The 26,860-nt window shown below is 35.1% G+C and overlaps 1 protein-coding gene across 1 annotated transcript in view; it reads right to left on the bottom strand.

Annotated features, from left to right (window-relative positions):
- The window catches only part of PRRG1 (proline rich and Gla domain 1), a gene marked incomplete at both ends in the record, with an annotated part of 80,525 nt that overhangs the window by 24,498 nt on the left and 29,167 nt on the right, over positions 1-26,860 (bottom strand). The window contains one exon of the mRNA XM_080718847.1: positions 24,828-24,877. Within this exon, the coding sequence (XP_080574973.1) occupies positions 24,828-24,877 (50 nt within the window). The remainder of the gene's footprint in view (positions 1-24,827; positions 24,878-26,860) is intronic.

Genomic DNA, 26,860 nt, shown 5'->3' with positions numbered 1-26,860 from the left:
GACACTTAGCTCTTAACTACTGCATCTGCTAGCTGCATCATGTGAGTATGTTCTTTCATAAGCAGTTGCCCTGGGCAGGGACACTGACATAATTTACCATGTTATGTTCAGACTTTAGCACATTCCTACCCACCATGGGTGTTTAAATATAGCAATAATGATAGCACTACTTATATTCATTACTGTAAGTGGATACCCCCAGGCATTTGGCTGTTAGACAGCAGGAACTAAATCAAAATAAAATCTCTAGAAGATCAGTATTTATCTTTCTAACTAAAAGGAAATAAAACTCCAATTGACAGAATATATAAACCCAGAAAAACCTGACTTGTATGAAATATTGAGAAGACATAATATTTGGACATAATAATTACAAGGAAACAATAATAGCAATTTTGTTCCAAATGTACTTAAGTTAAATATGGTGTGGTGACACTTTAACATACCCCAAAGTCATTTAACTTAAGAAAACTACTTTTCATACTTCATAGAGGAACTTCATGTAAGCATTTAAAATGAATTTATGATACCTAGTTAAGAATAGAAAATATACGCCAGGCACGGTGGTGCACCCTTGTAATCCCAGTACTTGGGAGGCTGAGACAGAAGGATTACAGGTTCACAGCCTGCCTTAGCTACATAGTGAGGCCCTCTGCGACTTAGTGAGACCCTGTTTCAAAATAAAGAATAAAAAATAGGACTGGGGGTGTATCTCAGAGGTAGAATATTCCTGGATTCAATCCCCAGTACCTCAAAAATAAAAATAATAAAAATAGGAAATATACCCACACTTCTGCGGGATTTTTTATATTTTTATACACAAATAGATTTATTTTGCCATACTGGGGATGGAACTCAGGTACAATCTACCTCTGAGCTACATCCCCAACCCTATTTTTTATTCCTTTTTTAGGATTTTATTTTATTTTTAAAATTTTTTATTGGTGCACTGTAGTCACATACATCTTAATGGAGTAGAAGATGGTAGTCATAAATGCACATATGACCCAATTAGCCCTTACCCAATTTCCACCCCATTTCCTTCCCCCTCCCTCCTCCTTATGTTTGGCTTATTGATTAACTTTGATATGTTTGTTCACAGACAGCCTCAGCTACTTAGGCCCTTTGCAACTCAGTAAGACCCTGTAAAGGGCCTCACTAAGTAGCTGAGGTTATTTACAAACTGTGCTACTCCTGTCTCCGCCTCCAAAATGTTAAGATTACAAGTATGCACCACCATGCCAGGCTTACACAAATAGATTTTAAATTGTACTTTAATTATGCTTTTAAAGTGTCATGCTTGTTTAAAGACAAATATAATGTCACTAGAATTTAATCTCTGTTATATAAAAAGGTTAGAAATTTATAATTTTATGTATTTCTAACATGGAGGAAAATACTAAGTAATTCAAGATAGTAAAAGAAAGTCTTGCTTTCCAAAAAATTCTGTAATAATTGAAAAACTGAGCATTCTTTTTAAAAAATAACAATGTTAGCAATGAATTAAAGTTTTGATTCATTGTTTAAAGGTGTACTTCACTTTATGTAAGATATGGATTTCTTAGGTTTCTCTTTGATGTTGTTTTAAGTGATGGAATTATACCCAGGGCAACATGCATGCAGGTCAAATACTGTACCACTGAGCTACACTGTCAGCCTCAGGATCCTTTAAATACTCAAATGAATACCAGCTAGAAAGGACCTTCACTGGAGTGAAAACCATAGTTGGCCTTTGGTAAATATTTCTTTCTTTTATGCCTCATAAAATGAACCATCTACAAAATAGATTATACTATATTAAAGAAACTTTAAAAATACAAATTATGGTAAATGTTCTTGGTGAAAGGAAGAGTGCTGTTAAGTTTGATAATAACAATGGGATTTATTAACAGTGCTTCTCACTTTTTAGCAGCATGGAAATCCCTTAGGATCATTACACAGATTGCTGGGACTCATCCCTAGTTTCTGATCCTATTGGTCTAGGTCAGGACCAAGAAATTATATTTTTAATTAGTTCCTAAATAATGCTGTTACCAGTTACCACAGTTTGAAAATTGATATCCTAATGCCAGCTTCTTAGAAAACTAATAAAAGATTTTTGTGGAATTCTTCAATTTAAAAGTTTACAGAGATTATTTACTGCACAATTTTTGGGGCCCTTAATATATATTTAATATATACTTGTAAAGCTCCTGAAAAGGAGCATGGTACATGCATTCATATTTGTTTGGACTATGTTGGTCTTTTCTAAGAGACATTTTACTAAATTACAACTTCTTAGCCACTGGTCTTATTTATATCCTCTAAAATGACAAACAGACCTCTTCTAACTAAAAATGAATAAAGATAGCAACTAGTTCCCCTTGAGGCTTCTCATTTCCAAGATAAAAAGATACTATTGTTTCATCTGTTTGTCATAAAAGTGGATATGATTTTCTGTACCACCTTTCTCTCATCAAAGTGTCCTATAGTGAATGCAATATCCCATATATAAGTACAAAGTTGATTAAATCTATCAGCTTACTTGTTTTTATTATTTATTTTTTATCTTTTTACTAATTGGTCATCTTTATTTGGATAGAAGTTTTCATGATGGTTCTATGTTCTGAACAAATTCTGCATTCACTTTTCTCCCTGGTCACTTACAGCAGTGCTGTGTACATCAAATCAGAAAGCTTTCTTGTTTTTAAACAAAACACATATGCCAATGCAGTCTAAGATATCCCTAGGTTTCAGATCAGTTTTCCTGAGGGTAAACCACATAATCAAGAATAAGATATTTTGAGCATTTAAAAGGGAAAAGCCCCCAAATACTTCTAAGATGACATTATTTTCTTATATGTTAGCTAAATTTAAAAAAAAAAAGGGAGTCAAGGAAAGCAAGTAACTCCTATAACCAAACAGCAGGCTAATTCAGAAGGATAAGCAACAGGAAGGCAATGTAGCGGGACACAGGTCTTCTAATTTCATCCTAATCAAATTACCAAGAGCATTCCATAAATATCTCCCATGTATTTCTTGTACCAAGAAGCAAGGTAACATAACACTGAGAACTCTAGATGGACTAAGTTGGCAAGTAGATTTTATCTCACTCCCCAATTGGAAGAACTACATCTTTGTGTAAAAATGTGGTCAGTATGAAAGTTACTACTATAGATTAGTTATGTCTTCTACATATTAGGGAGCAGAAGTGGTTGATGAAGCATTTTCCAGTCTTTTTCAAGGTAATTTAGAAATCTCATGGGTCTTACATAATAATATCAATATTAGATTATTTTCAATTGTAGAAACAAAGGAGAAAGTGATAGCTTTAATTTATAGAATGAGATCAGATTATTTCCTCTCAAAACACTGGGCAATTTCCAGGTTGTAAGGGTTTGTATTAGTACTTCAAAATTCAAAATTAGGAGCTGGGAGTGTAGATCAGTGGTAGTACCTACACTCCTGATGCATGGTAGCATGTATCAGGTCCTTGGTTCAATCCTTTACACCAAAGAAAAGAAAATCAAAACTAAAGCAATGATATTCAAGCTTAGATTGCTCTCTTCCCTGTACCTCCTCTTAAACTGAATTAAATCACAGTTGTCAGGAATCATGTACATACCTTAATTATAGATTACATGATGTCACAAGTATACAAACTGTAAATGTATTTTGAGAACATAACACTGAAATGTTATTTAAAACATGCACTTTTTTCACTAAATGAAACAAAAAATATCTAAGCCTTTTTATTTGGATTCAGTTAGAATACATTCTTATAGAAAATATTTTAAATCTAAGACATTTACATATACCCACAAAACAAGTATATTTATTAAAAATATCAACTTTTTAATAATGTCAAAATATATAAGCTTTCATGCTTTCTCTTTAAAAGAAAAGAAAAATAAATGAAGTAAGACAATTCAAATTACTCCCTGGAATACTTGCTTAGATAAAAATATTTACTTGTGCAAAAATTATTATATATAGTGTGCTGCATGTTACTAAAACTGACATTTTAATGCAAACAATCTTTAGGCAAGTGAAATAATGTTTAAAATTTGCTGAAAAAGAGCAGATCAGACCTGAAAATTAATAGCCCACTTATAAAAATCTTTATTCAAATTATCTAATTAGTTCTCTCACCTTGGGTTCAATTTCATTGAAGGAGCCAGTATTTTTATTTTTATTTTTTAGTTTGCTACTAGGGATTGAACCCAGGGGAATTACACCTCTGAGCTACATCTCCAACAGTTTTATTTTTATTTTTTTGAAGCAGGGTCTTGCTAGGTTACTGAAAATCTCATTGAGTTGCTGAGGCTGGTACTGAAACTAAGATCTTCCTGTCTCAGCCTCCCAGGTATGGGGATTACAGGCATACACCACCATGTCTGGCTTGAAGGAGCTAGTATTTAATGTTTACATTTTTACTTTATGTTATCAAAACTCTTTTTATTAGTCTATATTTATGAAACAGAAACTGTGTATAATGAGAATGGGACAAGTCACAAAGATAAGTAGAAAATGACCTCTGCCCTCAAAGTTCTTCAGTGCAAGGGGTAACAATAAAGAGATGCAAAAAGAGCTCTACTTTATGACTAAGCATGATGAGTTCATTGAGGTCAGAAAGCAGCAATATTGCCACTGGGTGTTTGTGTCTGTAAGTGGGAAAGGACCTCAGAAAAGTGTATTTGAGCCAGCTTTTCAAAGGGTGGCAGGATTATACCCTGAAAAAATGGCAAGAAAAGATATCCTTGGAAGACAAAACAGTAAGCACAAACTGGAATTGGAACTGACCCAAGCAAAGGGCATAAATGACATATAGTGAGGTCAGTAGAGCCATCATAGAAAATTCAAAATATCTGGGAAATGGACCTGGAAATAGCGACCAATTTCCAGGTCAAGGAGATACTTAATTTTAGCCTAAAATATCTGAACTATTTTGTAGTCATTCAAAGTTTTAGATCAATATTTTGGGAGAATAACCTAAAAAACCCTGCATATGTGCATAACATATTTAAGAGATAGATAAAGGGGAAATGAAGGAGTGAGTCAGGAAAAGTCCCCTTAAGACAGACCAGGTTAAGAAATAATGAGATCATGTATTAGACAGGTGGCAATAGGAATGGAAAGGAAAGGACATGAAAGATAAAGATATTGGGTGATTTACTTGGCCACTTCACCCAAGATATATCTTATTATTCAGTCAAACCAAATTACACCATTTTACACATAGGATCTTTTATACTTCTATAATTTTGGACCTCATTTTGTTTCTGCCTCCTAAACACTGATTTCAATCTAGCATCCTCTAAAACCTCTCCTAGTCTTGACTCCCTACTTCATTAGACAGACCTGCAATGGTCTCTAAGTATTTATGCATACTTCAATTATAGCAATTAGTCAAATTTTATTATAATTTTCATATGACTCTAGTTCTGCCTCAAAGCTATAAACTTCTTGAGGGCAGGAACATATATTATTAATTTGATTCAAACTGTCTTTTTAAATACCTAGAAAAAAACTTGGTACAGAACAGAATTCAATAAGGATGGAATAAATGAATAAAATGGGAAATAACTGGAGACTTAATGAAAAGAAACCATGAAAAGAGGCCATGGATTATGCCTCTAATTATGAAATAGTACTGAAATTTAATATAGTTGTGAAATGTGTTTATATACTATATAAAATATATTTGCAGCAAAGTTTCTAGGAGAGCACTTGAATATCCTTCTAGCACAACAGAAACTATGGTTTGAAATTATAGAATACTTCTATTTTATTTCCCTTAAAGCACACATTTTGTTGTCTATAAAAATGATCTAATTTCTTCTAGTTGTTATGTAGATGAGAGTAGCTGCATACCTACTGTTCCAGGAGGTGGATATATGCAGATGCTTTGTGCTTTGGCAAGGAGCTAGAACCTTGGTTTTCAAAGTGTGCAGCAAAGCCCCCAGGGTGATGCAGCAAACTCACAGAGGATATACAAGATATTTTAATTTTTGAAGGAAATTCAGTGATTTTTGAAGAAGGATTCTCAACATCTATCAGATGCCACAGAAACTATAGCTTGATGTAATTCAGATTCATCATTAAAAAATTCTAAATTCCTTTTCACACTAAAAATTCCTGGATTTTTAGTGGTGATAAAAGAAATATAGGAAGGCAGGCGTGGTGGTGCATACTTGTAATCCTAGCATTTGAGAGGTGCAGACAGGAGAATCTCAGTTCTCGGACAGCCTCAGCTACTACTTAGTGAGGACCTTCACAACACAGTGAGACCCTGTTTCAAAATAAAGAATAAAAATAGGGCTGAGGTATACTGTCCCTAGGTTCCATCTTTAGTACCACAAAAAGAAAATAAGAAATATGAGTTATGAATATCAACAGGAAATATCAGTGTAGAATAGGAAATGGAAGTGTCAGTATTGATTCTGATCCCAAGTTTTGAGAAGTTTCAAAGAGCCTAGTAGACACATTATCTCCAATGAGTATACTGCATGTACTTTTTAAGATTCCCTGTGTCTTTTCAGACCCTAATGAAATGAAATTAGAAATCAACAATAATAAGACCCAGAGAAACCACATAAACATGTGGAGAACACCACAATTCTTCTTCTTCTCCTCCTCCTCCTCCTCCTCCTCCTCCTCCTCCTCCTCCTCCTCCCCCTCCTCCTCCTCCTCCTCCTCCTCCTCCTCATTCTTCTTCTTTTTGATGGTACTGGGGGTGGAACCCAGGAGCTTTTTCTACCTTCAGGCTATACTCCCAGACCTATTTTATACTAAATTTGGAAACAGGGTCTCACTAAATTTCCGAGAGCCTCGATAAGTAGCTGAGGCTGGCTTCGTACCTGTGCAATCCTCCTGTCTCAGCTTCCCAAGCGCTGGGATTACAAGCATGCACCACCACACCCAGATAAAACCACACTTTTAAATGAAGAATGAGTCATAGAAGAAATAATGGTTGAAATCAAGAAATTTCTAGAAACAAACAACAATAGAGATACAACATATCAAAACGTCTGGGACACTTTGAAGTCAGTATTAAGAAGAAAATTTTTAGCACTGAGTGCTCACATTAGTAAAACAGAAAATCATCAAATAACCTAATGACACACCTCAAAGCCCTTGAAAAACAGGAACAATCTAACCCAAAAGCCAGTAGAATAAAAGAAATTATTAAAATCAGGGCAGAAACCAACAAAGTAGAGAATAAAAATACAGAAAATAAAACTGAAAACTGGTTTCTTGAAAAAATTAACAAGACAGATAAACCATTAGCAAACCTAACTTAAAAAAAAGAGAATCAACCCAAACTATAAAGAGAAGAAAAAGGAGATAATCACTACTGACAGTGTAGAAATCCAGAAGATTATCAGAAACTAATTTGAAAAACTATACTCCAACAAAATGGAAAATCTGGAGGAAATTAACTTTTAGATAAATACAAACTTCCTAAACTGAGTCAAGAAGATATAGAAAATTTAAACCAACCAATAGCAATCAAAGAGATCAAAACAAACTTCTGGGAAGATGGCGACCGAGAAAAGCGGGGCTTAAGAGCCCCGCTAACAATCAATCTCTATTACCACAAAATCAGCGCCTTTCATATCCAGAAAACACCATCACCAGAGAAACAAAAAAATCACCAGCCCCAGAGAGGAGGGGGTCTCAGAACAGAGCTCAGAGCCACAGAGAAGATACGCCGGCCTCATGGCCGAGGACGCAGCAGCAGCGCTTTACTGCCGGCGGCAGCAGCGAGCTCACCGGACGGCACCAGACCAACATACTCAACAGCCCACCAGGAGCCAGAGAGGAGCGGCGGACAGCAAGCCGAGGTGAGCCGCTGCGGATCAGCCCAGCAGGAATCGGCAGATTTTTCGGTGCAGGGAGCATCTAAAGCTCCCAGTGGCTGGGCTCAGCACACGCTGCAGGGACTCAGAGCGGAGCTCAAAACCAGAGAAGAAATACGCCAGCCTCACGGCCGAGAGCGTAACAATAGTGCCATATTGCCACCACCAGCAGCAGCAGCGAATTCACCAAGTCCACTACAGCTCCATCTGTGTACTCAACAACAGTGAGTCAAATTGCGGGCCCCAGAGGAGAAATCCCAGTACTGACTCCCAGGGACTTGACCCAGTAGGGGAGTGGTGGTGGCAGAGATATCACACCATAGGAGAAAGTGCAACCTGGCACCCCCCATGATCTAAAACAGCCTCTATTAACTCCCTGGGTCTGAGACTCTGCGATACAACCCAGTAAAGGAGTAGTGGGGTCTGAGGTACCACAGACTCAAGATCCAGAGCACCTTAAGTGAAGTCGTAGTGACCCAAGGGAAGAACCCAGAGAAGGCACAAACTTCCGAAATCATGGGAAAGAGGAATAATACTGGAGCAATCCATGCCCACAACCCCACAACATCAGAACCCGATAAAACAGAAAGTCAGAGATTTCTAGAAGATCAAATCAGGAAAATAATTGTAGAAATAATAGAGGTGTTTCAAAAAGAATTCAGAGAGAACCAAAAAGAGATAAAGGATGCAATTAATGAAGTAAAGGCCTCAATTCAAAGTACAAACAACCGATTAGACCACATGGAGAACAGAATCTCGCTCTTAGAAGATGATCAATCCAAAAATGAACGCATAGTTTCTAATCTAGAAAAAAAATCTGACAGCAGGAATCTGACATTGAAGAAATATGGGCCCATTTTAAGAGAGCTAACCTAAGAATAATTGGAATAGAGGAGGGAAAAGAAGGTGAAACCAAAGGGATCAACAATCTCTTCAAGGAAGTAATACTAGAACATTTTCCAAGCATAGAGCAAGAGGTCAATACACAGGTCCAGGAAACTTACAGAACTCCCTTTAGATAGGATCGGAGAAGAGGAGCCCCACACCACATAATTGTCAAAGTGACCAATGTGGAAGCCAAGCAGAGAATCTTAAAGGCAACAAAAACAAAGAGCCAAGTGACATTCAGAGGCAAACCAATTAGAATCACTCCAGACTTCCCAAACCAAGTCATGAAAGCCAGAAGGGCTTGGAGTAACATATTCCAAACTCTGAAAGAAAATAACTTCCAGCCAAAAATTTCCTACCCAGCAAAACTTTCTATCAAATTAGATGGAGAAATAAGAAGCTTCCATGACAAACAGAAACTGAAGGAATTTATGTCTTCAAAACCAGCACTAGAGAAAATACTCAAAGAGATTAACTACAAAGAAGAAATAGGTAACACACACCAGAACCAGAGAAACAAGAGTTTCCATCCAACAGACAACTAAGATTGGTTATCTGTGGAGATTCATTATTTATGTTAGTCTTTTACCTATCTCTAAATTCTATTGTTTGCTTTTATTGTTAATTTTTAGGATTTCTAGTTGGAATATTAATATACCTTCAGATATAGCATTTGGAAATATTTTATCCCATTCTATCAGTAACTTTTAACTCTGTTTACATTGTCTTTGGATATACAATATTTTTTTAGGGAGTTTGTATACCCTTCTGTTGCCTGTGCCATTGAAATCATATCCAAGAAATCACTACCAATTTCAATGTTGTGAGGTTTTATGACCCAGATTTTCTTCTAAAAGTTTATAGTCTTAAGATTTATATTTAGGTCTTTTATCTATTTTGAGTTAATATTTGTATATGGTGTTAGGTATGGGTCCAATTTTATTCTTTTTCATGTAATTATTATTTTTCAACAATATTTAGTTAAAAGATTATTATTTCCACCACCAAATGTTCGTGGAAACCTTGTCAAAATAACTTGACAATATATGGAAGAATTTAGCTCTAGGCTTTTATTTAACTCCAATGGTTTATATATCTGCCTTTATAACAGTACTACACTGTTTCAATTATTGTAGCTTTATATGGTTTGAAATCAGAAAATATATATCTTCTAGCTTTGTTCTTTTTCGAGATTGTTTTGGGTATATAGAGTCCATATTCCATATTAGGATAGATTTTTTCTGAAAAATAAATATATAAACATATGATAGTTTCACCTAAAAAAAAGAAAAAAATATTCTCTGTTAAGAAAGAAAGCAAAAAAAATATTGAAATGTTATCTTTAAGTTATCAAAAGCTTGGTATCAGACAAATGAAACTGTTATGTGAGATTATCATTTTTAATTTTGGATAAATTGCTATAATACTAGATGTCAACCACTAAGCCAAGCATGGGAAGGAGGGTTGGGAAGGGAATGGGGTGGGGATCGGGTGGGGGCTGACTGGCCGATGTGTGCATGTATGTCTACAGAAGTTTTTTGTATCCCACTATGATGTATGAATACAGTGCACCAATAAAAAATAAAAAAGAGATCAAAACAGCAATAAAGTATTAACATCAAAGAAAAGCCCAGGACCAGTTGGTTTCCCAAGTGAATTTTATAAAACCTTTATAGAAGAGCTAATACTCCTCATTCTATTTCGTGTAATAAAACAAAAATGTGACTCTTCCAAATACATTCTGTGAAACCAAAATCATATTAATACCAAAACAAAATAAAGCCAGTTCAAGGAAGGAAAATAACAGGCCTATATCTCTGATGAACTCTGATGCAAAACTGCTAAATACTAGCAACATGCATCCAAAACCACATCAAGAATATCATAAACCATGGCCAGGTAGGGTTCATCCCAGGGATGCAAGGCTGGTTCAACCTACAAGAATCAATCCATGTAATTCATCATATAAACAGAACCAAAGACAAAAATCACACGATCATTTCAGTAGATGCTGAAAAATCATTTGATAAAATCCAACATCCATTCATGATAAAAAGCACTGCAGACAATCCTAATAGAAGGAACATATCTCAACATCATAAAGGCATAATCTGCAATAAGCCCACAGCCAACATCATATTAAATGGGGAAAAACTTTAAGAATTCCCCCTAAAAACAGGAACAAGACAAGGATGTCCATTATTACCACTTGTCTTCAATATAGTACTTGAGACTCTAGTCAGAGCAATGAGGCAAGAAAAGGAAATCAAAGGAGTACACATAGAAAAGGAAGAACTTAAACTTTCACTATTTGCAGATGACATACTATACTTAGAACTGATCAACAAATCCAGTAAAGTGTCTGGATATAAAATTCAATCTGAAATAAAAATACTGCATTCTTCCAATGTGTGTGTGTGTGTGTGTGTGTGTGTGTGTGTGTGTGTGTAATTTTAAACAGGTATTTTTCTATGAGGATACAAATACTTAATTTTTTAAATGTAATTAATAAATTGAACTATTGGTTAAATGTATATCTTTTATGAAGTGTCTATTTAGTTCAACTGCCTATTTCTTGATTTGGTTACTTGTTTTTTAGTGTAACATTCTTTAAGTTCTTTGCATATTTGAGATATTAGTTCTCTACTAATGGGAATAACTGGCAAAGATATTTTCCTATTCTGTTGGCTTTTTGTTCAGATTCTTGATGGTTTTCATTGATAAGAAAAACCTTTTTGGTTTAATATCACCCCATTTATTAATTCTTGTTTGAATTTCCTGAGCTATGTGGGTCTTGTTGAGGAAGTTTCTACATGTGCCTATATTTTGGAATGCTGGATCTGTGCCCTCCTTTAGTAGCTTTGAAGTTGCTGGTCTAATTTCCAAATCTTTGATCCATCTCGAGCTGACTCCTGTTCAGGGTAAGAGATAAAGATTTAGTTCCACTTTTCTACAACTGGATAACTAGTTTTCCCAACACCATTTGTTGAAAAGGCTGTCTTTTATCCAATGTATGTTTTTGGCATTTTTGTTGAAAATCAATTGGTTATAAGTGTGTAGGTTTGTTTCTTCATTCAGTTGTGTTCCATTGGTCTATGTGTCTGTTTTTGTGCCAATACCATGCTGTTTTTATTACTATAGCTCTGCAGTATAATTTGAAGTCAGGAATTGTGATGCCTCCTGCATGGGTTTTATTGCTAAGAATTGATTTAATTATTTTCTTTTATTTCTCCATAATAAATTTTTGATTGATTTTTCTAGGTCTTTGAAGAAGGCATTGGTATTTTAATAGAGACTGTATGACTCTGTAGATTACTTTTGGTAGAATGGCCATTTTGATAATATTTATTCTGCCTATCCAAGGACAAGTTGGATTACAAATTAGTTCAGCTTCTATGTAGATCAGTGTGGAAGTTCCTCAGAAATCTAGGAATGGACCCACCATATCCTCCAGCTATACCACTCCTGGGTATCTTTCCATAGGGACTGAAATAAGATAATTATAGTAATATATGAATACCCATGTTCATAGCAGTGTGATTCACAATAGCTAAATTATGGAACCAACCTAGGTGTCCATCAACAGATGAATGGAGTTCAAAATTATTGGATATCTACACAATGGAATTCTACTCAGCAATAAACAAAATTTTGTCATCTGCAGGAAAATTGAAGGACCTGGAGAATATTATGTTAAATGAGATTAGCCATTCACAGAAAGAAGAGTCATATGTTTTCTCTAATATGCAGAAGCTAGGGAGTAATTGGGATATCAGAGGGACTCCAGATAATGGAATAGAAACCTCAGGGAGGTGGTCTAGGGGGGCAGGAGGGAAAGAGTGAGGATTATGAAGGAATTACTCCTATCAGTTTTGTATACATATGTAAAAATACCAATGTCAATCTCAGTATTGTGTATGAGGAAGGGGTGGATGGGGAGGGAGCTAGAAGGACACCAAGTACTGTGTATATGTATGTCACTATAAACATGATTTATTTTACAATGTGAGACTATACTATACCAATAAAAGCTTATTAAAATAAGCGGAACTAGTATGTCTTTATTCTGACCTATACCTTCTATTAAAAATCACTGTGACAGGAAAAGGGAGAAAGTCTGGGAACCTCTGACATATTGGCTCTGGGGACTGATAAAGTCTGGCCACTCCTCTTCTCAATCTATTTGGCATACTGAGCTTGAATGGGCTAGGAAGTTCCATCCATGAGAAAGAAGTTTGATATCTCTTTTGAAGTTCAAACTTACTAAAACTTGTCTGATGGGTTATTTTAGTCCTGATAAGAATTACAGGTAGCAGGAAAAAAATATAGTGCAGATCCATGTACTATCCAGTCGTACTACATAGTTTTAGGTTAGCCTAAGCTAGCACTACCTCAATTAGCCACCTTGGTTCTAAGACCTTGCCTGAGGAAGAGGCCAGATGCTATGATTTGGATGTTTTTTGTCTTCTCAAAGTTTCATGTGTTAGAGATGTGGTCGGTAGTTTTGTTTGTTCATGAACTTTTAAGAGCAGTTTGTTCATGAACTTTTAACAGAAGGAGCCTAGCCAGGCATGGTGGCGCAGCCTCGTAATCCCTGCTCTTGGGAGGCAGAGACAGGAGGATCGCGCAGGTTCAAAGCCAGCAGCGTTGACCTAGGAGACCCTGTTTCCAAATAAAAAAATATAAAAAATAGGTCTGGGAGTGTAGCCTAGAAAAGGGTTTCCAGGAACTCCAGTACCACCTCAAAAAGAAAAAAAGAGGAGGAGCCTAGTGAGAGGTCTTTAGGTCAGTAGGATGTGCCATCAGAAGTGATTGCAAGATACTAGAATCTCCACAGCTTCCCAATGGCAATGTGATTTTTCTCACACAGGCCCTTGCCATTGCCATCCACCATGATGTAACAGAATCATAGGAGGGGTCCTTGTCATAGGATTTTTAAACTCCAACACTCTGATCTAAATAAATATATTTTCTTTATAAAGTTAGCCTTCCTTAGGCAATTCACGGTAGTAACAGAAAATAGACCAATACACTGAAGATATTTAAACTAAACTATCAGGTTTACACAATAGGCAAAATAGTGAGAAACCAAGCCTGTTATGGAATGGCATAAGCACAGGGGAGTGAAATGCGGGGTAGAAAGGTATCCTCTCAGCATTACTGTAAATTACTAGCGACCCAAATAAGGTAACATGACTTAGCTACTGTAGTGATTCCTCTAGTTATACTGGAACTATTTTGAGTACCAGAAAGCTGGACTTGGGTGACCTATTTTTAATGTAAGAATACATACCAGCAATAGTAGCAAGAATATCAAGAACAAAAGAAAACAGGAATTTCCAAAAATGATCCCAAGTATCTTTGCTTCAATCTAAGGGTCAAAGACTATGCCTCTAATCCTACTGTGCAATTCTGGAGTTCTTGGATTTCTTATGAGAACAGGACTGGTTGAGGAAGAAAGAAAGACATTCTTGCATTATGGTGAGTTTGTGATTGTTTAATTTGAGACAAATGTGATTTTTATTGATATCCCAAACTTGTTTAGTGGTGCACATTAGTTAGAAAGTAAGTAAAAGTAAGCCGGGCGTGGTGGCGCACGCTTGTAATCCCAGCATTTGGGAAGCTGAGACCAGAGGATTGTGGTTCGCGGACAGCCTCAGCTACTTAGTGAGACCCTCTACAACTCAGTGAGACCTGGTTTCAAAATAAAATAAAAAATAGGGCAGGGGGTGTAGCTCGGAGGTCGAATGCCCTGGGTTCCATTCCCAAACCCGCAAAAAAAAAAAAAAAAAGTAAGTAAAAGTATTGAAAGGGCAAACAGCTATGTTAGAAAAGCAAAAATATAAGCACCACTTCTTTATCTGTGAGTCTAGAATAACAATAGCACTAATGTCATAGTTATAAATGAAGTAATATACCCAGAATACTTTTCTCAGGGCATGGCAAAAAATGAATGTCCAATAAATATTATTATGACTTATGGCAGTTATTCCAGGAAAATATAAAATGACTGAAGTGATAGTAAGAATGTACTTAGAAAATACAGAATAATCAAGGAAGGATAGGGTTAAATTGCAGTGAGTCTGTCTGCTTAACTTCAAGAATGGCTAGGAGTTTTGCTCCCTTGATAATATATGGGATGAACTGTGCTAGCTTTATAAAATGCTTTTTAAAGTCTAAAACTTCCTTACAGGCACTTTGTACTAGCTTATCTAATTTTTTATTGAAAAGGTATACAACAATGCTTTACACATGATTTAATTTTAAAATCTGATGATATTCCTTATGCATCAAGGTATATTGCAGCAACCAGACAGCATTGTATAATTGAAGGGATTTATAAGATTCTAGAGGGTATATTCTCATAAGGATTTAATAATGGCTATAGATATGGTGCAACAGCAGAGAGATTACTCCCATGGTGCTTTTTATTCACATAGGACACACATGTCTTCTAATTGTGAATCAGCACCATGTATTCAAGATAAACTTGGTCTCAGCAAAGCCAAGGAATACATTTAATAAGAGTCTTCTTTGATATCCAAATTGTCATATAGCTAAAACTATGCTGTGTAATAAGTTTTAAGGTATCCTGTATCTTTAGAAGTCAACTCATATTCTGAATGTATAGAGTGTAGAGTATAAACTACATAAAATAATCATTTGCAGAACCTGTAAAATATTCACCACACTCAGAAAATTAAGGACTATTTCTGGTCCTTATTTTCTTGATATTTGTAACAAACTCATAAGGAAACATCATTTACTATAATTTGTATACTTGCTTTTAACTCCATTTTTATATAATGTATGTTGGTAGGTAGATAGTCAGTCCATCATCTTTGGAAGTTTAAAGACAAGTCACAAAGAAGTTTCAGGAAGTATAGGTTAAGAAAGGAAAATTACATATGTGACAGACACTTAAGTATAGAGAATCATGGGTAGCTACAAGAATTTAAATGTTGAGTTATGTTATATTGAATTTTAGGTTGATAGTTCAGGTAGATATGTAATATTTTATATAATCATTGTGGATATTAATAATAGTAATACCTTATTTATGAAGAAGTCTTTCAAGTAAACCAAGTCTCATAAACTCATAAAGAAGAAATTGCCAAGGCCATATATTACAATTTACCTCTTGCTCTACCTACAGGAGAGCTCCAACTTCCTTAGGAAAAATTAAGAGACAGATAATTCTACCTGTACCCATGAGTCTGGTTATGAGACTTGAAGGTCTCATTGAACATTACAACTAAAATGTAGAAAGCAAAGGAAAAGAAAAGCCCTTTGTGCGTTATTTCGAGAAGGATCTAATCCTGCACACTGACCAAAGCAGTAGACATCAATGATTATTTATTATGGTTAATGTGAGTCAACAATAAAGAGCCATATGATACTCAGATGTTTATAGAGGCACTAAATTGTATTATGTAATTTAGAAGTATTTCCCATAAAATATTTTAAAAACAGTTTTAGACTTTTACTTATTATCCATGTTTCTATCAACACTATTTAAAATAGTCAAAATATAAAAACAACCTAGGGTTTGTAAACAGATGAATGGATAGTGAAAATGTGGCAATACACACAAAAGATTACTCAATCATAAAGGAGAATAAATTATGTCATTTACAGGAAAGCCGAACAGAAAAATGGAACTAGAGAATATTATGCTAAGTGAGACCAGCCAGTTGCAGAAAGTCATATATTTTCTCTCGTATGTGGAAACTAAAGAGAAAATAGGAAACAAGGGGACTTTAGGCATATTAAAAGAGAATATACTTGATAGTAGAAAAATATTGGAGAAGAGAGGAAAGGAGGGGAAAAAGAACTGATAAAGGAAATAGATCACAGAATATGTCCAAATATGAAGGTTACAGTACTGATCTCACTAATATGTATGGAGAGGGGAGAGTGGGGTGGGAAACGCATCAAGTGCTATGTGGATGTATGTTTGTATAACTTTGAAGCTCACTATTGTATATGATCATAATGCATATATAAAAGTATAAAAATCATTTTCTTTTTCTGACATGTTAGGGATTGAATCCAGCACCCAGTTCTCTTGCTATGCCTTGTGCATGTTAGGCAAGCACACTACCACCAAGTTACATACTCAGCACCTCCAAAATTTTTAACACATTAAAAATGATGAGCAATTAACAATCTGAACAATATGCCTATTCAAATGGGAAATCTATTCCCAGATAATGTTGTGTAAATGTTGGTGTACCAGAGACTGAATCTGTGATGAGTCCACAACCTAACCAGGAAGCTGTCTTTTCTGAATAAATATGTAATACCTTATTTAGTTGTGAATTTTTCATAAAAGACTGCAGAACATACAAAGCTATCTGCCTTATTCAAGGCTTCTCTTTGGCCTAAGAAAGGTGCCTTTTGTTGATATACTGTTGAAGCCTAAAATAATCAATTTCTACTTGTCATGTTGACCAGCCCTACATTTAGAGAAGTGAAACTGTAGGATAAGAGAAAATAGTAGTGTGGTGTAAAGGTCCTGAATTTGTCTATGCAGATTTCTGTAACAGGTCTGGCAATAAACTGGCTGCATTATAATAACATTTCCTGCTAAAATTTCTTTGGGACTGTTTTTTAATTTATGAACAAAGGTGTTTTATGTGATTTGGAAAACAGTTGACAGATTATTACAAAACTAAATATACTCTTACTATAAGATCCAGTAGTGATGGTCCTTGATATTTACTCAATGCAGTTAAAAACTTATGTTCCCAAAACCTGCACATGGATGTTTATAGCACTTGTATTCATAATTGCTAAGTCTTAACAGTAACTTGTGTAGTCCATCTGTAGATGAACAGATATATTGTGGTACATCTATACAATGGAATATTATTCACTGATAAAAAGAAATGAGCTAGCAAGCTATGAAAGACACAAAGGAACTTTAAATGAATATTACTAAGTGAAAGAAGACAATCTGAAAGTCAATATACTATATGATTCTAACTATACGGCATTCTGGAAAAGACAAATCTATGGATAAAATAAAATGATCAGTGGTTGCCAGGATTTAGAGGAGAAGAAGACTCATTACAAAGAATTTTTAGGTCCAGTGAAAATAACTTGTCTGAAACTATAATAGCGGATATATATATGCCATTATACATTTGTCTAAATCAATATAAAGTATAACACGAGGAATGGACTATAATGTAAACTATGGATGCTAAGTAATAATATGTCATTATAGGTTCAAGGGATGTAACAAATGTACCATTTGTGTGGGTAATACTGAAAATGAGGGAAGCTATGATAATGAGGGCAGAGAGGTTATGAGAAATCTCAATTTTGCTATAAACTTAAAATGGTTATATTAATAAATATGTTTTAAAAATAAAAATAAAAATACCTTTATAAAACATAATATGCGAAGTTTAGATTATCTCTTGATATTCCCTTTTCTTTATTCAGTATCAGTAGTTTTCAACTTTATCTCCCTACAGGATATATGACAGTGTCTGGATAAAGTTTTAGTTATCACAATTTTCAGTGCTGGAGGAGCCACTAGCATCTAGTGGAGAGATGCTAAAGACACTGTTAAACATTCAACAATGCACAGAACAATTTCTACAACAAAGAATTATCTGGTCAATACTCATTCTTAGATATATACCCCAAATAACTAAAAACAATATTAAAACAAGAACTTGCACATTAATGTTCATAGAAGTACTTTTCACAATAGCTCAAAGGTGATAAGAGATACATTTTCATCAACTGATAGATAAATGAAATGTAGTATAATCATACAATGTGATACTATTCAGTCAAAAAGGAAATTGATATGAATACTTACACAATATGGATAAACCACAAAAAATATGCTAAGTGGATAAAATAGACACATATGTGCACCAAGTGTGCCACCAAATGTAACATATTGTACTTTTCCATTTATATAAAATATCTAGAATAAGTGAATACATAGAGATATACTGAAAGCAGATTAGAAGTTGCCTGTGTCTGGGAGGCAGGAAGAATAGAAAGTGACTGCTTAATGGGTATGGTATCCCCTTTTCAAGTTATGAAAATGTTTTGGAACTATTTGGTTGTACAGCATTCTGAATATTAAATACTATTGAATCTTACATCTTAAAATAGTCATGTCTATAATATGTAAACATTGCCTTAATTAAGAATGTCAATATTGTTGAGGTTGAGAAACCATTCAAAATGTATATAATAATAAATAAAAAGTATGCACCAAAATTTTTCTTCATAAATAAGTAAAAGGCAGAGAACATTGCATTAAAGACAACTCACTATATGGAGGTTTTTTATCATGCATTATAGTGATATATCTCAATGGGGTAAAATATGGTAGAGGCATACATGCACACATCACTCATTTTAAAATATAGCCTGAAAACCCTTTTTTGTGGTCAGAAAGAGGTGCTAGGAAAAAATAAGGGTAGCTGTCAGCCCCAAGCAGATTTGTATTACTTTTATAAAATCGTGAAAAGTTTACGATAAATTGGTGACATTATTTAGACAAGAGAGGCATGAATATGTCACTATAATACAGACTCTCAGATCTAATGTAGGCCGGTAAATGAAATAATTAATTGACTTTAAATGTATGCCTTCACTTGAACTATAAACCAGGAAGCTGCCAAATAAAATTAGGCACTACATTATGAGATTGTCGCTTTACGAGGCTTGTCAGTTTGAAGATTCATTCCCTGTTTGAAAATAAGGAGCTGTGTGCTCAGAATTAAAGTTTTAAATTGGTCTCAATTGAGCTGTAGTTCAGCAGTGAATCAAGAAACTTAAGAGATTTTCTGTGCTGGCTGTAAAACACCTTTCCTTTACAGTAAATCTTAATAAGCTGGGGACATGGTTGGGTTTCTTGGGCCAAAGGAACCAAGCACATCCATAGGCCCCAAAGAATGTTGCTATGTTTTATTTATTTATTTATGTATTATTTATGTATTATTTATTTATTTATTTATTTATTTATTATTTATTTATTATTTATGTATTTATTTTGTGGTACTGGGGATGGAACCCAGGGACATTCTAACACCAAAGCTATACCCCCAGCCCTAATTTTTATGTTTTTTTATTTTGAAACACAATCTCACTGAGTTGCAAAAGGGCCTCACTAAGTAGTAGCTGAGGTAGTCCATAAACTGTAATCCTCCTGGCTCAACCTCCCAAGTACTGGGATTACAAGTGTGTGCCATCATGCCTGGATGCTGCTATTTTTGTTTTGTCTTGTTTTCTGTGGTACTGGGAATGGAACCTGGGAGCATTCTACCTCTGAGCTACATTCCCAGCTCTACTTTTTATTCTTTTTATTTTGAATCAAAATCTCACTAAGTTGCAAAAGGCCTCACTAAGTAGCTGAAGCTGATCATGAAACCTGACCCTTCTATCTCAGCCTTCTTAATACTGGGATTAAAAGCATGCACCAACCACACCTGGCTGCTGCTATGTTTTAATAAGAAATGAAGATACTAAGTGAGGGCACTGGTGCTGTTGATAGTATAAGTACTTATTTATACCAGAACATCAAGTACATCTCACCATTCATGGGCATTATTTCTATTTTGTGACAGATAGGTAGAATCATCTGTGGTTTTCTATTATTGAGACAGCACGGTGAACTACTTCCATGAACTCTTAAGGTGAAAACAGTGAAAGAAATTAGCTATCAGTAACTAACAGATGTCACAAGTTGCTGTTATAGCATTTAGAAGATGCAATAAGAGTGTTCTAAGATAGAAAAGTCATATTATAAACAGATATATTTTAAACATTGTTATGAAAGCAACAATCCCAGATATTTTTAGCAAGAAAACATGCAAAAGTTATTTTGTGAGTAAAGATAATAATTATTGGATGTTCTGGGCCTTTTATCATTTTACCTCAGATATACTATTAGTTTCTCAGGAGAGAAATGAAAAGGTAGAATAAAGCCTTAAGTTCCACCTAAAGACGATTAAAGATAACTATGCTAGGTCATGTGTGGTAGTGCATGCCTATAATCCTAACAACTCAGGAGGCTGAGGCAGAAAAACTGCAAATTCATGGCCAGCCTTTGAAACTCAGTGAGACACTGTCACAATATAAAATTAAAAAGCAAAGAGGAATGTAGTTCAGTAGTAGATAGTAGTAGCTAGTAGCAGACTGCTCCTGGGTTGAATTCTCAGTGCCATAGAAAAGAAGGATGAATATTCTTATGTACACAGTATTTTCCCTTTTTTTTGCCATACTGAGGATGGAACCAAGGGGCATTCTACATTTGAGCTATATCCCCAGACCTAGTTTTAATTCTTTATTTTGAAATAGGGTCTCACTGAGTTGCCAAGGGCCTCATTAAGTAGCTGAGGCTGTCCGCGAACCACAATCCTCTCGTCTCAGCCTCCCAAATGCTGGGATTACAAGTGTGCACCACCACGTCTGGCTGTACAGAGATTTTTCTAAACACACACACACACACACACACACACACACACACACACACATAGTCATAAAGTCCTCACATTCTCTTTTGTGTAAAAATGCTAATTCTCATCTATATTTTATTTATATAAGTCATTCTTTTTTGAACCAGATCTTCTTCTTGTCATTTCAAATGATTCTGGTGGTCCATGGTGCATTATATTCTTTGTGTCAAAAAAAGCACAAGGATAAAAACTCAGTCAAAAAGGGCTACTTTCACATAGGCACAGTAATCAGCATCAGGTCCCTTAAATTAGGCATCTCTTCAAATGGGTTGTATAGAGCAAAGCTTCCTAGTTGAATTGTCGTGATACCTACTATGGTCATTTACAACCAGTGCTACTGCATTTTGAATTACTTCAGTCAAAAACTATTGCTGCTCAAGTGATTTTATATTTGAGGCACTCAACTGATACACATGTGTTTTAGCTGTTACCAAAAATGCTGATGGACACAAAGCTATTTCCTTTTGCCTATTCACCCAGCCTTCCATAATAATATGAACATTATAAACCTTACAAAATAATTTATTTTATACTTCTCACAGCAACAGAGGGTACCTAAGTTTTTCATGTTTAGAATCTTGAAAATATGGTTTATTAAAATAGAAAAGAACTGAATATGACAATACATTTTGCATTTTGGCTTGACATTTACAGGGTAAAGACTATAGGTAAAGCTTTCTTTTATTAGTCTCAGCTTTATAATACACAAATTGAAATTAATATCTTTATTTTATAGGGTTTTCTCACCACCCAAATAAAGAATGTAGAGGAAATATTAGTAGCTTATGAAGTACTCTACAGATAATTATTAATATCATATAAATACATATTCTCATGAGTCTCAAATACTAAGCCCTGACCAATATGTCAAATGCATTAAATAGTATTACAATGTCATATACAATAGAAACTGGTGGTGCTCTAATAAATTAAATGCATAAATCCATTATTATAACACTCCCTATTTAAGACTTAGACTTTATTTATAATCTTTCCTGCCACATATATAATTCTTCTAACACACATTTTACTTTCTTCATCCTTATTACAAAGTACTAAACTAAATTCATCTCAATTTTAATTCAATTTTAACTTCTCACCTAAATTATATAGCTGTCCTGCTGTGTTCTTTGTTTTAATGAATTCTTAATTCACTTAATGAGTGTTGGTGCCATATCTTTGTGATATTTTCCCTTTGTCCTTCCCTTTGTGCGACACACTGAGCTATATTTGTGAGAATCTTTGCCAAATCTAGCAAAAACTTCATTGTACAGCTCCAGAAAAGAGAAAAATGAGCATGCAGTAGCATCTCTCTCTCTTTTTTACTGACAGTGTCAGCAATTAACAAACATAATCAGGCAAACTAAGCAAGCTTGGAGAATAAAGGACAATCTCTGACATTCAGGGTATTATGGATGCTTTTGAAATGGTCAACACAAGCAGTCAAAATGCTGCTATCACAAGTTTCCATGTTTGTAAAAGCAGCATTGTATGAAGTACTTCCCTTATCTCCTGGTTGGAAACATGCCCATCTTTGCAGATTATATTATCAGGCCCTTTTGGTTAGCAGGAAATCTATTAATTGCCTGACTAGTTGAACAAATACTTGCTGAGACATCTTTTAAAGTAAAAACCTAATGATCCATTTGCTAGTGCCTGATAATCAGTTTAAAAAGAAAAAGAAATAGGAAAAAATGGGCTGCTTGCCTCAGTGCAGCTTTCTTCTCCATACAGTTAGGGTGGTACCCAACAATCAGCATATTCTCCAAATCTACTTGAAGCTTTTGTGATTGGGTAAGGACCAAGCCACAGTGAGGTATTCTGAAAGCTTTAATGGAAAGCTGACTTTGGGACAGGGCATGGTCTAGACCAGCTCCAAAATCTGCTTATTTATTTATTTATTTTTGTGGTACTAGGGATGGAACTCAGGGGCATTCTATCTCCAAGCTATACCCCTAGCCCTATTTTTTATTCTTTATTTTTGAAACAAGGTCTCACTGAGTTGTAAAGAGCATCACTAAATAGTAGCTGAGCTTGTCTGTGAACCCTGATCCTCCTGTCTCAGCCTCCCAAATGCTGGGATTGCAAGCAAGTTCCACCACGCCTGGCTTGCCTAGTTAATTTTAATTTTGTATTTATTTTTTAAATTTCTAAATCCTCAGAGTTAGACATCTTTTGTGAATGTTTGGAAAGAACCAAAATCTCTAGGACAAATCAGTTTCCAAAAATAGCTCTAGAGCCAGGTGTGGTGGCACATGCTTATAATCCCAGCATTTGGGAGGCTGAGACAGGATTGTGTTTTGCAGACAGCCTCAGGTTCTTAGTGAGGCCCTTTGCAACTCAGTGAGACCCTATTTCAAAATAAAGAATAAAAAATAGGGCTATTTCAAAATAAAGAATAAAAAATAGGGCTGAGAGGGTAGCTGGGAGGTAGAATGCCCCTGGGTTCCATCCCCAGGATAGAAAAAAAAAGCTCTAGAGAAAACAGGGGCAAAAGTTAATTCAAGAAGGACCAGAAATATATTTTCCATGACTGATCCACCATTTTAAGGCTGCAAAAAGAGTGATAACAAGGAAAAGCAAGAAGGGTACAACAGTAATGAGAAACTCTTTATGCAACATAAGGAGGAATCTGCATAATTTTAGTCACAGCTCTGCTGCCTACAGAAGCATCTGATCAAATAATTTCATTTTGACCATTAAAAGAAATAATAAAGATATATTTATTCAATAAGAGTAGCAATTCTACTACTTTAGTCCATTATACTTTAGAGTTCTCAAGACACATGTATCCTCACATTATTCCAACCACAGTTTCCTGAGGCTGGAAATAAAGAAAGAATGTATTAATCCCACCTCTGAGATGGACAAACAAGTTTTGGGAGGCTGTGAGATTTTATGGAGATGCTAGATGTAGAACTTGAACTCAGGTTTTCGGATTTTGTGTAAAATATTTTCTTACCATACTACACTTGTAAAGTCTCCCAGTCCTTTATACCACTATGATTTTATGATCTACATTGATTAGAATTATTTTTGAAGTTTTTCTTTTTTCTGGTGGCTGGTTAATGTTTATAATGAAATGACCTTAAATGTATCTATTGCCCATAAATAGCCTTATGAGAAAGCAAAAATAAGCAGAAAAAATTCATCTAATGATTCTTAGTGCTGGACTCTTAACATTTTAAGGAAAACCAAAACCGTTTACAAATCAGCCTCACAAATAAATATTTTACTATGGTCTTTGGTTGAATAGTAGAAATATTTTTGTTGTTTGTGTTATTATTAACAAAACTTCAAAACCATTTGAAGCATATGGGTAACTTTGCTAAAGGTTATAAAGAAGTTGGGTTTGCACTGTCTTTCCTTATACTTAGAGATTTCTTGGGGAAAAAACATAAGAAAATAAAAGCCTGAGTGAGCAACTCATGGAATACTGGTCTTTTTCTGCACAGCCTTGCTTCAGTCAAAAACTTTCCAGCACTTAACAGGAAATACAATTTAGAAGTGAACAAACATACTTTGGGTTGCAAATTTAATTTCCTGACTACAGTGCATTAATACAGAGAGAGTCTAAATTACTTAAAAGGGAAAAGAAACTTACCCCTCCCCATATTTTTTCCTGGCCTCTGGCAAGTCCTGGATGATGATTCCCTGTACAAAACAGAGCACATACATAGTCAGATTCACAGAGGCTGAGTCACTCATCAGATAAGCTCCATTACAGCAGATGTAGTCAATGCAAGCATTTCATTTCAGTGCATTCCAATCTTGCTCTCTTACGAAAAATGTTTTCTTTATCACAGATATCTAACTGCAGAGGATAGAAACACAGTATTCTCGAAAGCATGGTCTCTATATAAACTTACCATGGGCTTCTTTATCTGGTATTTGTTTATGTCCTTAACAAAAAACATCAAATTAGTCACATGTTTATCTTTTAGGAAGGCAGTGATGCCAATAAAGATCAGTGAATAAAAATGCCAAAAGACCCATTGTTAATAACCAGACTAGCAAGTTATTAGTTTGTCTGACCCTTTATTCCCTTCAATACCATTCTGTGACGAATCCAATACCATTTACAGTATAACATTTTCCTGAATGGTGTCAAGCAGCAGCACCCCTAATCAAATTATTCTTGAGGCAAAGCAGCCCATAGAGTTATTTCCAATAAACAATATAATTAAATGACTATGAACCACTGACTAGAGAAACTTTGGATAAACAAACAAACAAACAAACAGAAACTCCACACATAAACACACACATATTGCAGTTGAAGAGGGAGGGTGTGGACAGGAGAGATGCATTTCTGTGTATAAAAGAAGAGAAAAATGTATTTATACAAAGACTATTCATGATGTAATGCTTAATTTTCTTACATGTTTCAATCACAGAGCTATTATATATTTATTATTCACTTATAGAGTTCTCAGTATGGAGCAAAACACCTGAGAGTTAAAGCTATAATCTTTCAGTCCATTACAAAATGTATGGCCTATTTGGAATTAAACAGGAAAAATAAAGGATTAAATACTAGACTCAGATCTGATAACTAGCTGAGTGACACTGGATAAAGCATTTGTTTCAAGTTTTTGCAAAAGGAGAAGACTCAACTATGTGGGTGTTCCCAAAATTTCATTCCACAGGATGACTAATAGGGTGTTATTAAATAAAAAGTCTCTTTGACCAAATAGACATAGGGAATGCTACTAAAAGTTTTTCAGGGTTTCCTTATTAAAAGACTTTTCAGAGCCCATAAGATGATCAGTGTGACAAAAGTAAAGTCTCAACCTACATGGCTATATAGACCTTTTATAAACAATCAGAATTTCTCAAGAGTCCTAAACTTTGGAGCTCATTTCAGGAAACTGGAGAAGATAACTGCTAAAGACTCTTGCAACTCTAGAAACTGTAAAATGCTATTATTTTAACAAAGCATTAATTATAAGAAATAAATTAACGTAAAGTGAATCAAGAAAGAAGGGAGCTGGACTGTCAAATACTTTTGGACAGTTATTTTGTCTAGTTATTTCTCATTACTTCAAAATTTTTAAATCAACAAAGTGCTCTCAAAATGTAAAATAGAGCCAGGCGTGGTGGCGCACGCTTGTAATCCCCGCGCTTGGGAGGCAGAGACAGGAGGATTGCGCAGGTTCAAAGCCAGCCACGTGCGCTGGCTTAGGAGACCCTGTTTCCAAATAAAAATGTAAAAATAGGTCTGGGAGTGTAGCCCGGAGGTAGAAGGGCTTCCAGGAACCCCAGTACCACCAAAAAAATGTAAAATACCAACTTATGAATTGAGTTAGTATAGAACTCTTCCAGTTTAATTGGAGTGGTGGGCTATAGTCCTACTTGCTGGGATCTCTCCTTAAGGTAGCCTGGATATACAGTCATCAGAAACCCAGCATTATAAAAAAAAATCAGGGTTTGAAATCTGGCATTCACTGACCCTTCAGATGAGGCTATTCTGGGATGTCATTAGTAAATGACTGAAACTTTTACGTACATTCACAGGCTGGTCCTTTCCCAAATGACTCAATTTACCAATAAACACCTCCCAATCTGACAACATAATGAATATGTAAACAGAATTATAAAGCTCTTCTACTTCCAGGGGGAAAAACATGAGAAAGC

Source organism: Muscardinus avellanarius (genome assembly GCF_963383645.1).
Source record: "Muscardinus avellanarius genome assembly, chromosome: X".
Taxonomy (NCBI): domain Eukaryota; kingdom Metazoa; phylum Chordata; class Mammalia; order Rodentia; family Gliridae; genus Muscardinus; species Muscardinus avellanarius.
This window is presented reverse-complemented; position numbering and strand designations above follow the sequence as displayed.